This window comes from Passer domesticus, chromosome 3 (genome assembly GCF_036417665.1).
Source record: "Passer domesticus isolate bPasDom1 chromosome 3, bPasDom1.hap1, whole genome shotgun sequence".
NCBI classification, from domain to species: Eukaryota; Metazoa; Chordata; class Aves; order Passeriformes; family Passeridae; genus Passer; species Passer domesticus.
Genome location: NC_087476.1, coordinates 99,709,395 through 99,723,343, shown reverse-complemented (window position 1 = coordinate 99,723,343; position 13,949 = coordinate 99,709,395). Strand labels below are relative to the sequence as shown.

At 36.2% G+C, this 13,949-nt stretch overlaps 1 protein-coding gene across 11 annotated transcripts in view; it reads left to right on the top strand.

Moving 5' to 3' along the window:
* The window catches only part of PLD5 (phospholipase D family member 5), a 334,219-nt gene that overhangs the window by 213,038 nt on the left and 107,232 nt on the right, over window positions 1-13,949 (top strand). For 8 of the 11 annotated variants that reach the window (XM_064414641.1, XM_064414645.1, XM_064414642.1 and 5 more), the window contains one exon: window positions 12,854-12,990. The exons of 1 other annotated variant lie outside the window; for it this stretch is intronic. In XM_064414641.1, the coding sequence (XP_064270711.1) occupies window positions 12,938-12,990 (53 nt within the window). In that variant the 5' untranslated portion in view covers window positions 12,854-12,937. Of the gene's footprint in view, window positions 1-12,330; window positions 12,396-12,853; window positions 12,998-13,949 lie in introns of those variants that run through there. 2 more of the 11 variants (XM_064414646.1, XM_064414647.1) reach the window with 2 other exon arrangements.

Genomic DNA, 13,949 nt, shown 5'->3' with positions numbered 1-13,949 from the left:
AAAAAAAAAAAAGGAGAGGGAAAAAAAATACCTGCACCAGAAAAACACTGGACTTCAGAGTAGGATGAAAGGTGATAATGGTTAGTGGCACTCTTTGGCATGCAGTCACTCTTTTCTGGAACTCTGTCTGGTCCATCATCATCTCTGTTGGTGAGGTGCAATACACCTCCTCTGCTTTCAGGAACATTGAATCTTCACTGAGGTATTTGTACCACCACCATGTCAAATTGCAGTGTTGCTGTTTTATATTCAAGGTTCATCTTCAACTCTCTCACTATTTTTACTTTTTTGGGATTCTCTGCTACAGAACTGAGAATAAAAAGACAGAATTTCACTGTACCTTCATTCCATGTTGTATTTTACAGAATAATTAAAATTCCAAATTGGCAATCATTAAAAAATCTGTAGTGATTGCCTACTTTAAAACAATAATAAAACTAGACACACATTCAGCTAGGCCAGAATGTTTTATGGTTTTCATGGAAACAGCCATGTCCCTGGACAGATATTTTAATTAATTTATTTTTAATCAGTAATGTATACTGGACATCGTATTTAATCTCTAAGATTGTCTTCCTATTGAACTGAGACTTTTGTGGTCATGGTTGCACACATAAATATGTGTATTCATGTGAATTTATAGTTTTCCTTCTGAATAGCTTCCAAATTCATAGGTTGACTTAAATGTTATGTAATACAAAGGAGGAGTCCTTCCATTTTCAAGTCAGATATCATGATATTTGAAAGTGAGATCAGGGAAAGATATTCTCTGCCACCTAGTAATGGGAAATGTTTATATAACTGGGCTCTGTTTTATCTAGATTTTTGATTATTTGACTGCAAAAACCATTGAAGGACAAATAGAAAATATAGGAAGCCAAGTTAACATTTTTTTATGTCTGCCCAGTCAGTTATAATATTGATAGATTGCCCTTATATATCTTGTTGAGAAGATTTCTATTTTTAAAAAATATTTTATTTATCCTATAAACAGACTAAGAAAATAAAAATAAATATTTTGTCTCAGTAGTAATAAGCCCAATTCAGTAGAATGCTATAGTAATATATTAAACAAAGAAAAGAGTAGGACAAAGACTTTTCCACAAAGGTAGCAAATGAGAAAAACAAGCTGTGAAATCAAACCTGACAAAATGCCGTAAATCAGGACACCTTGATATCTCAACACATCAGAAGGAGTCTGACCTTATTAATATGGAAATAAGGCAGCACAGGAAGGGCAAACAGCAGGGAGCATTGCTGCTGGTAGAAAAGGTATCTGGTAATTCCAGTGAGAGGTGAAAAGTTAATCAGAGTCCAGTAGTTTTCACTCTACTGCTGCAGGAACCTGGTTGCAGCTCTCTCTAGAAAAATAATCTCTTTGATCCTTCAAAACTAGGTCCTGCTGGTGCTGATTTTTTTTTCTCCCCTCAAGATATCCATTATCTTCTGCTGGTTCTGAAACCTGGTGTTGATGTTGTGCAGCTTTTGTCTGCACTGTATGAAGGCAGAAACGTGTGAGATGGCAGAATAGAGTGGGGGTGGTTAGCTGGCGTGAGACAATGGCAGCAATGAATTGTTTTTTGCTGTTTGGTGAAACAGGGAAAGGGGAAAGGATTAATATAGTTGAAATAGTGAAAAAAGAAAACCTCCAGGAACAACCTACTTTGCCCAGTTAACTTGATTATCTTACCTTTATCTCTTCCACTCATAACAGTGTGTGTTTACTCCACTAGAGTAGAAAAAATACTTCTACAACAATGAGGACAAATGGAACAAATAAGAGACTATGGTAGAGGGAAGTAGAAGATGGAGGTCTTAAATGCCTGCTGCTGTTTTTTTCTTGTCTTTGTTTCTCTTGGTGCTCTTTTTTGCTTGCTTGGTATATATTTGTGTGTGCTTATGAATTTATTGTATTTATAAATATTCAAATATTTGTTCATTACTTGTGATTCAGGGAAGCTGAAGTCAATATGGCAGTCCCATCTTTACTCATAATATTACATATTACTCAGCCAGTAAAGAATTTTCAGTCAAGTAGAATTACTTTAAATATAGTATGAACACTGTCATTTAATTCAAATACAGAATTCTGTAGGATAAAAACCATGGTACCTAAATTACCTCTTGAGTCTTTCACAGGAAAGAAACCATAGATCGGATACACTTAATCACTATAATTAACTAGTTTACCTTTATATCTCTGATTAGCTGCAGATCATAAGCCTCTGTTTTCCTTTATCTCTCTTTACAGTAGAATATAATTCCTATTGTGAATGTCACATTGGTTGTGCTCTCTGTGACAATGGAATTAACTTCTTGGCCAGATGGCAAATCTATTAGTTCAACATGTACTTGCAGTGTAATTAAAAATTCAGAATGAGCTAAAATTAAATGCTTTCTATATGAGATAATTTCTTTTCCTGAACTTGTGTTAATTTATGACAGAGTTAATAAAACTTTTTCTTTAAGTGTGTCTTGTCAGAATGAGTGAAAGCAAACTTTTAAAAAAATTAATTTGAAATATTCTCAATTTGCTGTTTACACTTTTGAAAGAGAAACCAGTAATTTGTGATTTATATGCCAAAATTTGTTAGTGTGTCCAGGTTCAGTTGCACCACCTGCCTTTGACTTACTGCTAAAGAATTATTGCTTTATAGGAACTTAATGTGATAATGCTGTAATTGATGGTAGATGCATTCTTAGCCTGTTCCAGTCACAGGATTAAATGCTAAAATCTCATTGCAAAGCTTTAATGTAATGTATTTTGCCCTGCTAATTTGGATAAGAAGACACATGCTCCAGGTAGAGTGATGAATTTGTAATTCTACAGAACTGCACTTGAGCTCAAATTTGTGTCTAACAGCCTCCCTGATGGAGTCTATGTGCCAGTAGCCACAACTTTTTATTTTTAGTCTTTTTTTTTTTTTTTGGTCTTGTCTCATTTTGAAAGTATCTTAGCAAAACAAAGCTGTATGCATGAAGCTTGAGCAGACTGTACATATGATCATTTAATGTGCCAAAAAGGACGTATGCAAATACTGTGAATAAACTTTCTTCATTGCTTTAAAATCGCACTTAGTTTCTCTTAAAGCTTTATTAGCAGCACTGTTATATAAAACACTTTTCTTGAAAGAAAGTGACTTGTAGTTGAAGCTGTGCTGTTGGCGTCTTGCATTACTTGAGTACATTACTAGAATTTTTTTCTATAGTTACTAATCATACAAAAGTAAATTATAGTCAATTTTGAGCATAACAGAGGCATTGCCATTTGTAAATTGGAGTATTGTAATGTAATGTAATTGTAATGTAAATTAGTGTAAATCAGTGTATTCATCTGTATAGAGTCTGGTCTGCCTTCATGCTGCTACTTCGCACTGCCTACTTCTAATTTGTCTTTGTGGCTTAGAGACAGATTTGTGTTGGATGTTTATGGTCATTATTACAAGTCTGTTTGTGTGTATAAATATACATATTTAAGAATATAGATATATACACAGACACACAGAGATTAATAACTGTTCTGCAACAAGAATGCTCACTGATTTCAGGAACCATGGCACACATTAGGGTAAGACATACACAGATATTTTGGTGCTTTTTGGATGTGTCAGTGATGTGGAGTGATCTGTCACAGACATGCTTCCACTGATACTGTTAGGTTTACTGTATTTTCTTTTAAAAAGGTCCTTAGCACATTCAAATTTATTTATCCTGTGCTCAGAAAATAGCTGCCCAACATTTTGCTGATCTCCTTTGTCAGGGAGTCTGAAAGTCTTTGATGTTGCAATGGTAGATACCATAGCTTGCCAGAGTACACCCTGTCCTCTGTTCCCAAATGCTTCCTGTCCTGTATTCAGCCTGTTAAAATATACTGAATATCTGGATGTTGCCATCTAAATAGACTGCCTTTAGTCTGGAATGTGCCTTAATAGCATGGCAGGGTTATCATTAAAATTTAGAACATTTATAGCTGTTATATATTGCTCCTTTAGGAGCCTTATCTGAAAACCTAAAGCGGTCTTAGTTATTGCATTCCTGCCTAGTTTGGTGCAGAATTCTGCTGCCAGAACAACATGTATTAAACTGATCCAGGGGAACAGGGATGAAATCCCTCTGGAGTCATTGTAGCCAATGGACACTTCTATGTTCTAGCTCACTTTTGTATTCAAAAGCAACCAGATGAAAATAAAAGCTGAAATAAAACTTGAAATAAAAGCATGACTTCAAGTACTTCAAATGTGGGATGTCCTCACTTTTTTGATGAGACATTTAAAATTACTCTGAAATATCTAAGAGGAAAAGTTTTGAGCCTGTTTAACCGGCAACTAAGAAAAAATTACAATTTTCCCCTTCTTTTTAACTTAAAACATTCAATTTAAATTTCATAAAAATATAATTAATCTTTAGATTAAAAATTGAACATATACAATAAACAATTAATTGCACAAGAGATTTAAGAAATTCTTGAGTCAGGGGTAGTACAAAAATGTGATTTTGATGAATGCAAGCAAAGTATGGAAAAGTGACTATTACTGTAGGCTTTTTTTTTTTTTTTTGCCTGTTGACGTTGAAAACAAAAGAATTTTTGGCTAGGGACAGATGCAATATGGCAAGTTACTGCAACTCCTTGTTTTATGTCCATGGAAGATTCTAATTTTTAGAGATTCTGATATTCCTGTCTAGTTTTTCGTCAGGAATTAAGACTTTCAGCATCAAAATTAAACTGAGTGTTGAAAGAAGTAGGCCTATAATTCAGAGTAGGGCTTTTTAACTGCTTGGTTTGCATGCTGTAGACTCCAGAAAGATACACAATGGGTGTGAAATTTCAAAGAGCATTTTCTGCTAGAAAATGGACTTCTACAGGCCAGCCTTTTTATCATCTGCTATATACCCCCCAGTCAGTTGTCCTCTGATGATTATAATTTATTTTAAATGGACTGTTCTGCAATATATTAATGGTTTGCTTCTTCACGTAGTTATTAATCTCATTCTTTCTCAAAATACTGTCTTATGGGATCCACATCTTGATGGCAAATAATAGACCAAATGTTTATTTGCTCAGTTATTAGTTGCTGTGTTTCACCTGAAGAGTTCAGTTTTTAATTGTGTTTGTGAAATAAAGTTGTACAGAGAAAGTCTGTCTGTAAAAGATGTAATATATTAAAGTACTGTATGTGGAACACAATTTTTTGGTGCTTTTTTTGTTTGATTTTGTCCTGGTGAAGTAATGGCTGTAATGCTAGCTGTGGTAGGAGTCTTTACTTAGAGGGTCCAGGTTTAAAGATGCACAGAGATATTGGAATATAGAAATCTTACTTGCACTGTTTTTTCATACTAATGAAGTATTAATATTCTTCTGAATTGACTGTTCAGGCCAGGTTCAGATTGTTCAATACCTTATTTATTTTTCTCTTTTCAGGAGACAATAGATTTGAGTAGAATGTTATTTTTAGGGTAGACAATGGCCTTTTTTTAATGTTGCCAAATTATAATACTGCCTTACATTATGCTGAAGGCTGAGTCGATATATCATGATGAGAAGTCAGGGCTCAATTTCGGGAAAATGGCACATGAACACTTAAAGGCTTTTCACCCCTTCTCTTATTCCAGTTTTGGTTGACAAATTGTATCAGAGGTTAGTTGGTTATGTGCTGGAAACCTTTTTTTCTTACAGACATCACGTTCTGAATGTTAATGTCTTTCTGCAGTATAGAACCCTGTGTGGAGGAGGTCCAGATAAGTAACCTCTGAAGTCTTAGATTTTTTCCAAAGTAGTTTATTGGTTTTCTATTTATAGCCTGTCCATGTGTTATGTGCCTGAGCTGTTGGATCAAAGGTTTGTTCAGAGAGCAGTGAAGCTAAAGCAGCTGCCTCGCTGAGTGTGTGCTCAGGGACCACAGCCCCCACCCAGGACAGGGATTCTTCCTGCCCCTGTTCCACAAGGCTGCTTGCTGCTGAGCCCCAGCTATGGGGGAAGGCAAAACTTTGGGCTGTCTTTCCCTTGGTAGAGGCATTTATTTGTGTCTTTCTCATTCAAGTCTGCCTGCATATGTATCTTCAAAAATTTCTGAGATAATTATATTGTTTTAATCCTTCAATATGAATCCGATTCAAAAGAAACTGGGCAGACAGGGAATCTGCTGGACAGTGTTATCTTCTTGTTTGTTTGGAAAACACATTAAAGGATGTGTTGTTTGAAGAATTAGTTGGTGATTCTCTTTTTTAAGTGGGTAACTATAGGACTAAATATTTACTGTTGACTCTGCTTTGGCATTCAGTCTTGAAAGGTAAACAAAATATGCCAACTTGAAGTAGAGGCTAAGGATTAGTTTTGCCTTGCATGCAGTTCAGGCATTATAGCAGGATATAGAAATTGAAGTCAATAGAATGTGACATGATGTGACATGATCAGGTTGTTCTCTGCTATAATTCTTGATTCCTTCTACAGAAAAATATAACTATTTAAGAATGTAGAAAATATATTCTGCAGCTCGCACTCACAGTGTGTCTAGTCCTGTACTGTGTGCCTACCAGTGGGCAATGGCATGTTTCCCATCATCTCTAGCAGAGGGCACATCCCAGCCTGTTTTCTCTAGCATCTGATGAGGATGTATTTTTGAAAGCTTTGTCTAATCTCTTTTTAAACCTCCTGCTGCTGTTTGCTTTCATGGCCTCCCGTGGCAACAAATTCCAGATGCTTAATATCATCTTCATAAAAAAGTACTTTATCTTTTTGAAACTTAATTCCTGAAGTTTGAATAAACATCCACTATTTCTGGAATTGTATTACTTGGTGGATAATTCTGCCTTCACTATACCTGATGTTCATGTGTAAATATTGTACCCTTTGGTCATATTTCTTCTTCTCTCCAAACTATGAACTCCTACCCTTTTTTGGCCTGTCTTCCTAAAACATCTGTTCCAGCCTGTTAATAATTTTGGTTATTCTTTTTCCTAGTGGTTTCTCAGTTCCTGTATATATGCAACTGCTTTATCCTACCTGCTTCTAGCTCTTTTCCTTCATTGAAATGTGTCATATTTTTGTTGACATACTCTCTAAAGAGTCAAGAAAATTTTAACCTTCTAACCTGGTCTTCAATTTGTACTGCTTTGGTTTCAATTGAAAACTTAATAAGCACTTTCCATTTCTATTCCAGAATTTAGATTGTTCATGGAGACATGAGCAAAACCAGATACAAAGCAGAATCCTCTGAATCCATTCTAAATGCAGAATCCATTCTAAAATGTCCTCCCATTTTTTCAATGAGCTTGATTTTTCAACCAGCTTTATACCTCTCCTGTGATAATCTGGAAATAGTTGCACTGATTTGTAAGAAAGTTTTTAATAAAGGTGAGTGTATACATTATTTTCAGCTTCTCCAGCAGGACAATAGGGCTTGTGACTAGGAAAGATAGAAATAAGACTTGATCAATGTGACTTTTGCATGACAAAGCTTCTTACCTGCTAGATATCTCTAGATATTTTCTAGAGACTGAAGATAGAATAACTATTGTTTCCCAACCTCTACTCTCTGATCAGCATTTTTTCCTGAATATGGGTAACACTTTTGCTTTTTCCAGACTTCTGATACTTCACTCAGGCTTGTGAGTTTTCAGAGGTGAGTCCTAAAGGTTATGTTAGTTTCAGCCACTACCTTAAATATCCAAGGATGAAACTAACTAGGCATAGCCAGTTTTAAAATATTTAATTTACCTTAGCAATCTGTTCCTTTTAAAGAGGATTTTAAGTGTTGATTGGCATTAATCATACTAGCTGGGAGAATCAAGGCTGAAATGAAGATTTTTAATGTGTGCAGATTCCAGATTAAGGGGAAATAGTATTTATAGTAATGTTAATAGTAATACTGTTAAAATGGTAATAATGTTATAGTAATCTTATTAATAGTAATAGTAATGTTTTTCTCTAATAAACGCACATGACCAAGGGTAATCAGGAATGATTGCTAATTCTTCAAGTCCAGTTCCTTGCTATCTTTGGCAGGTGTATTGCATCACCCCATAGAACCTGACTCATAAACACCTCTTTGAGGTCTGTCAAACAGTCATGGGTGTTGCAGATGAGTGCTTTTGTTGTTGCATTTTTGCTCACGTGTGTTGCAGGAAGGAGCAGACTAATGAAATGACCAAAGATGTGAAAGCCTGCCTCTTAGAGCCTGTATTAGTGTGGTGTATAAGTATTGCTTCTTCAGTCTGTAAATAGGTCTAAAAAAATGAAGCATAAGTTCAAAGCCATGATATGTTCTGTTATATAGTCAGTTTTATCAGTAGACGGAGCATTGCAATTTCATGGTTCCTTTTTTTGGGAGAAGACATTCTTGTACTGCATTGGAGGAAGAATAAATTCCTGATTAAAATCCCAGTCTCAAAGAAATGCCTGTTGTTTGTGAAGAAGCTGAAAGCTTCAGGAGCCAGTGTAGTGTTCTTAACAGCTTTTGAGCAACCTGTGTACAGTAAAGATGGAGACCTTTTTCTTGCTCTTATTCTCAATTCTGCATGGGTATCACAGGCTCTGATAAGCTTAATTGACATAGGCTATCCTTTCTCATAATAATAAACAACCAGGTCCTTCACAGATTAAACTTTAGTCTGAATAGTACTGTACTGAATAACCATTGTGCAGCTTTTGGCTTTTCTTCTCACTCTCTCCGTAGAGCTATAACAGCATGAAAAAATCCCTATGCTTTGTTTTAGAAATCAGTGTTTCAGTGGATTTATTTTAACTTCGGTATTGTTTAAGCTAGTTGAGTCAGGTGAAAGAAACACATTTTACTGACAGTATTTTTGATAGTCTTTGTTCCTGTAGGAGTTTTTTCCCAATCTTCCTTAAGCCCCGAACAAATTTTTCTTTCATGCAACAGAATTTCTGTCCATCAGTATAGTCAAACTTGTAGGGGGTCTGGACCCAGGCCTCTTAGCATCTATAGCAGCCTTTAAATATGTAAGAGAGAATGAAATGCTCTCTTCACTGTTTTCGATGAGTACAGGAACGAAAAAAAGGATTGTTGCAGCATAAGAGACTTAAGTTACGCATCAGTCAAGTGCTTAGATATGGGATGGGGTTGCCTGAAAAGACTACAGGATCTCTTTCAACTCTAGATTTTTTAGGACAGGCTAAATAAATATCTGTTGGAATTAATATTTGTACAAATTAATTATATATATGGACAGAGGGATGGCATAAGTTTTAGAGATCCCTATATTCTGTAATTAAGGGTTGAAGACTGAAGGCTTGAATGCTGGGTCATTTACTGGAGGAAGCAGAAGGATAGATGTCATAAGCTCAGAGGGATCCCAATTGCCAAGGGGATGTGCAACAAGACAGCATCAAACAGTCTGCCCAAGCCCACTGACACAGGGGTCTGAGGAGCAGCCTAGTGGGTCCCTTCTACTCTGTCAGTGGTGTGAGCACTTTGATTTTGGATTCTTTCATGATGCCTGCTATTCCTTGCGCATAGATGCACACAGAGGCATGCATGGATGGTATAATAGATCAGGGATATGGTCTACCCTCATCTGTTTCGATTAGAATAAGGTTATTTGAAAATGGTCAGCATTATGGCAAAGTGTGTGAAAATAAAGACTTATTACCGTTGCGAAAAGATAGGCTCAGAAGACTGATTTGATGCAAGTAGCTGTTTTTTATTCTTTCTTTTCTAGTATAAATATGAATTTTAGTATAAACAATTTCCAAACATTAATTTGTAATGTAGTATATGCAATGACAAACCCATCACTCAGCAGGAGTAAGTTCAACATGAACATGAACTGTGAAACTTTTTAAAATCTTCTTTACTCTCTTTACATTTTTTTTACTTGCTTTTACTTAACCCTTCAGACCTGTGGCTGAAAATGTAGAGTTAGGAGGATCACAAACATGGAATCTTTGCTTTATGTTATTTACTGTTTTGCACTGTCTTGAGTTCAAAGAAAAACTACTGTCATCACAGGGGTTTTTTTGAATTTTGATTTAAAAGGTTCCCTATGCTATTTGTAACCATACAGTTAAGCTGGTACTTAGGAAGAAGTGAGATAATTAATTCATTACACTTGTCAAAGACAACTGCATAATATAAAGGATCTGTGAAATAAGAGCAGTAAAATAGGTTTGTGTGGTTCTGTCTTTATTTTAGTGCTGGTAGAATAGCAGTGTTCTTACTAATGGTACTAAGCTTGTGCTGCTTGCAGTGAGCAGTACTCACAAAATGCAGATCTTGACAAGCTGTATCCATGAAAAGACAAGGATTTAAACTTCATACAATTTTCAGCTATGATACAGAAGTCAAGAAACCTTGAATACATTTCCCAAAATTATGTGGAATGGAAATTAAAGTTAGATTAGGAGGATCCATTCAGAATTATTTTGACTTCCCCTTTCCATAGTGCTTTACCATGAGCACCTAGAAATTGCTGCCGTACGTTTTCCTGGTATTTAACTTTAAGCATCTGTTGCAGATGCCCTTTTTCCCCCACACCCTCTCCTCCTTGTGATACCATGTTATTGTTGGTTCTCTGTAGGTTTTATATTGATTGGGCCTTCAAGCCTTAAGCAGGCTGAGAGGTTTCTAGAGGTGTGTTGTGACTTACAACACGGTGGCCACCTTTCAGTGAAACATCTCCTGCTGTCTCTGTGAGTACTGGCCAGCCTCGGAGGCTGATGCGGTCCCTGCTGGTCCACTACTCTCTGTGGTTTTTGTGCAGCTTGCATAGCAGTGTAACAAGATGGGAATTACTCCCTGGAGCAATAGCATGAAGTCTTTCTTTCACACAGTGTGGCAGCTAGGATGCTCGTGCTACAGATTTATCCAGAGTAACTCAAAATTAGTCCCAGTGTGTAGAATGGCGGCATTTAGCCTGATGTGGGAGGAAAAAGAGCCCTATGGTTGTGAGCCCTGCTGGGTCACATCCCCTGATCCTAGGGACTAGAAAACAAGCCCAGGCTCTTTTTGGTTTGCCGGTTATGGGAGTAGCTTTGCTGTCTTGCTGCCAAGACATACCTTCAGCATGTGGAGGAACCTGCATCAAAGAATTTCCGTGAATGCACTTGCAGTACTGCAGAAATCTGCATGAGACAATAGTCATCCTAACAGCAGTCTGAAGTGTCCTGGTGAAGAAATGGCATACAGCCGTGTCCCAGACCTGAATACCTGCTTTTCTTCGGCACTTCTTAGTTTTTCTTGCTAGTAGTATGAAGCAATGAGAGTGTTTAACAGCTTTCTCCTAAGTCCCACTGTGCAGCCTTAGTTCTGGACACCCAGGTGCAGTAATTTACAACTCTTTTCCAATGTTGCCATGATTCTACTTAGCAGCAGGAAAAAAAAACTTTCCAAATTTTCTTTCATGAGTTGGCTTTGTTATGGCTGAAGAACATTTTTTTATGCTGTATTCTGGTAAGATTTTAGTTTATATAATAGAAATACAGATTTAAATATATATTTGAAATGTATAAAAGTGTCTAATATGTATTCCATTTAAAACACGCTTATAAACTGAACCACACATTTGGTATTACTGTTAAAAGCTACATTGGTCACTAAATTTTGGATGAGTTTTTCCTGTTTGTCTGAAGAAGTTGTTTGCTGTGTTTTGTATTTTCACAGATTAAAATAAAATCTTTATATCTTATTTATTCTGAAATGAAACATGAGCATGTTTCTCCTAAGAAGTGCACTAGCTAGGAAGTATTGGAAATTTTATTTAAAATAAAAGTTAGACTTTTCTTTAGGTGTATGGGAAAATATTCTTACTACTCTGAAACTTACTGCCTCTTAAACAAAAATAAGGAACAATGGAAATATTGTGAAATTGGTTATCAGCTGCTAGTGTAATTTTTTTTTCTTTCCCTTACATTTTTCATGCTTTCCTGCTTTCCCATTCCTTTATGAGGCCTTTTCCTCCATGTGACATTTTAATTATGGAGCAATAATGAAAATTAAGAAAATTCCTATTGCAACAGAAATTAGACATTGATGTTTTTTATATATGGGTGTGGTCTTGTTTAAATTTACTTCAGTAGGAAAATGCACAGTATATTTGTTTGAACATTTGGTTTCAGAACAGAATGTACTTTATGTTTATGCAGCTATGTAAATTGCATGTCAAGAGACTGTCTTTAGGAGGTTTCACATTTATTTAGGGCGCTACCAGGTGCATCTGATTTATTACTGCAAGATTTCATAAGGTAGTGCTATGCCATGTTTTAATATTTAATCTGAGATGTGGAAGGCATTGCCTATTGTACTGAGCAACAGCCTCCCATTGTTTCCTTGAATCCCATTTATAATCTGTGAATTTGTGTTCATTATATTATAGATATTGTGCGGCAAGGACTTCTCAGAGTGTCTGAGTGGCTGTGACAGTCATAGTGACAACGTCAGGTACTTTTTGTAGCAATAGGAAAAAAAAGACTTTGCTCTTCAGTCTTCTTGCAACGACATGTTTTATTTCAACCAAACACAACAAAATTTTAAGTGCCATCCCGAGTGTGTACTTTACCTGTGAGCCGCAATCAGAAAATACGTAGTTAATGTAGGAGTCATTATTTTAATGCGTAATGCTTTCCTTGTGGTACAAACAGAAAGCAGTTTAAATTATGAATATTATTTGTGATATGAATTATTAAACAGTGTCTGAGAGATTTAAAATACATCTCAAGGTGATACATGAAGGACAGTTTTGAGAGTGTTTTCATCTTGAGGTGTGTTTCATGTTGACAGCTATTGCAGTAAGGTCTTCAGAGAAATTTAGATCTTATGTAAAAGTTTCAGAGTCACAAGTCGTTGACTAGAATGTGCTCATGCCATTAAAACTTTTTTTTAATCTTAATCTCTTTCAGTCCCAGCAAAGATGCATTGTGATCTTTGCACTGGTATGCTGCTTTGCAATTCTGGTTGCACTGATATTTTCGGCAGTGGATATTATGGGAGAAGATGAGGATGGACTCTCAGAAAAGAACTGTCAAAATAACTGTCGGTAAGAGGTAACAAACAAAACTTCTCTTTTGGGGTGGAAAGGAACATATGTGTGTTATATAAGGGCATGAAGTAATTGCCATGGTCCTTTGGTGTTATTGGGAAGAGCACCTAACAGGAAGAAATGGTTTCTCATTTTGGAGGTTAGTTAAACAAAGCACACTTTTTGAAGTTATTTTTTGTGGTGTGTTTTGAGCAAGACCCTTATGTTAGATCAATTATTTTGAAATCCTAAGCCAAAGCACATTAAGTTTCAGTAATTGAGTACTGAGGTGGATCACATAGTTCCCAATTCTTTCATGTCTATTTCTCATAAAGACTGCCTCTTTCTTTCTTTCCCCAGAAAGGTCAGTGATGCCTTTTGACCTAAGATTGCTGTCCCTTCTGTGTAGGAGGAGCTTTAGCTTTTTATTTCCTTCTTGATGCATTCCTGTTATAGACACAGTGGCTTACCTACGAACTGTAGAGGAAACTAGTGATATTATCAGAAAGATGAGTATTGACAGTGTTCAATTAAGATTTGCCTCAGACACCTGCCATGGCTGTGTATATCTCTTAACTTTTGGTCCTGTTAGTTTTAAGTAGGTGATTAGTTTTTTGGGCCTTTCATTTCCTGACTGTGAATTTCATTTTGCTGCTCCTCACTGTCAGCTTCCTCCATTAATCTTTTCATTAGTGATGACCGGTGCTTTTCCTGGGTCATCTTCTTGGCCTCTTCTGTCCACCAGGCTGATGTAAAAATCATTTGTAGGCTTCATTCCCAGTTGTATTTTGTTTGGGATTTTATCAAAACTTTTAATTTCATACAGAGCACCCTCTCTGATCCACTGTGTGAAAAAACCCATCATTGTTAAATAATTTCACAAAAAATCCATTTTAATCTTATCATGGAATTGCTGGACTGGAGGATGCCTCTGGGCATCCTCCAGTCCATGATCCCACTCAGAACAGTCAGCTCCA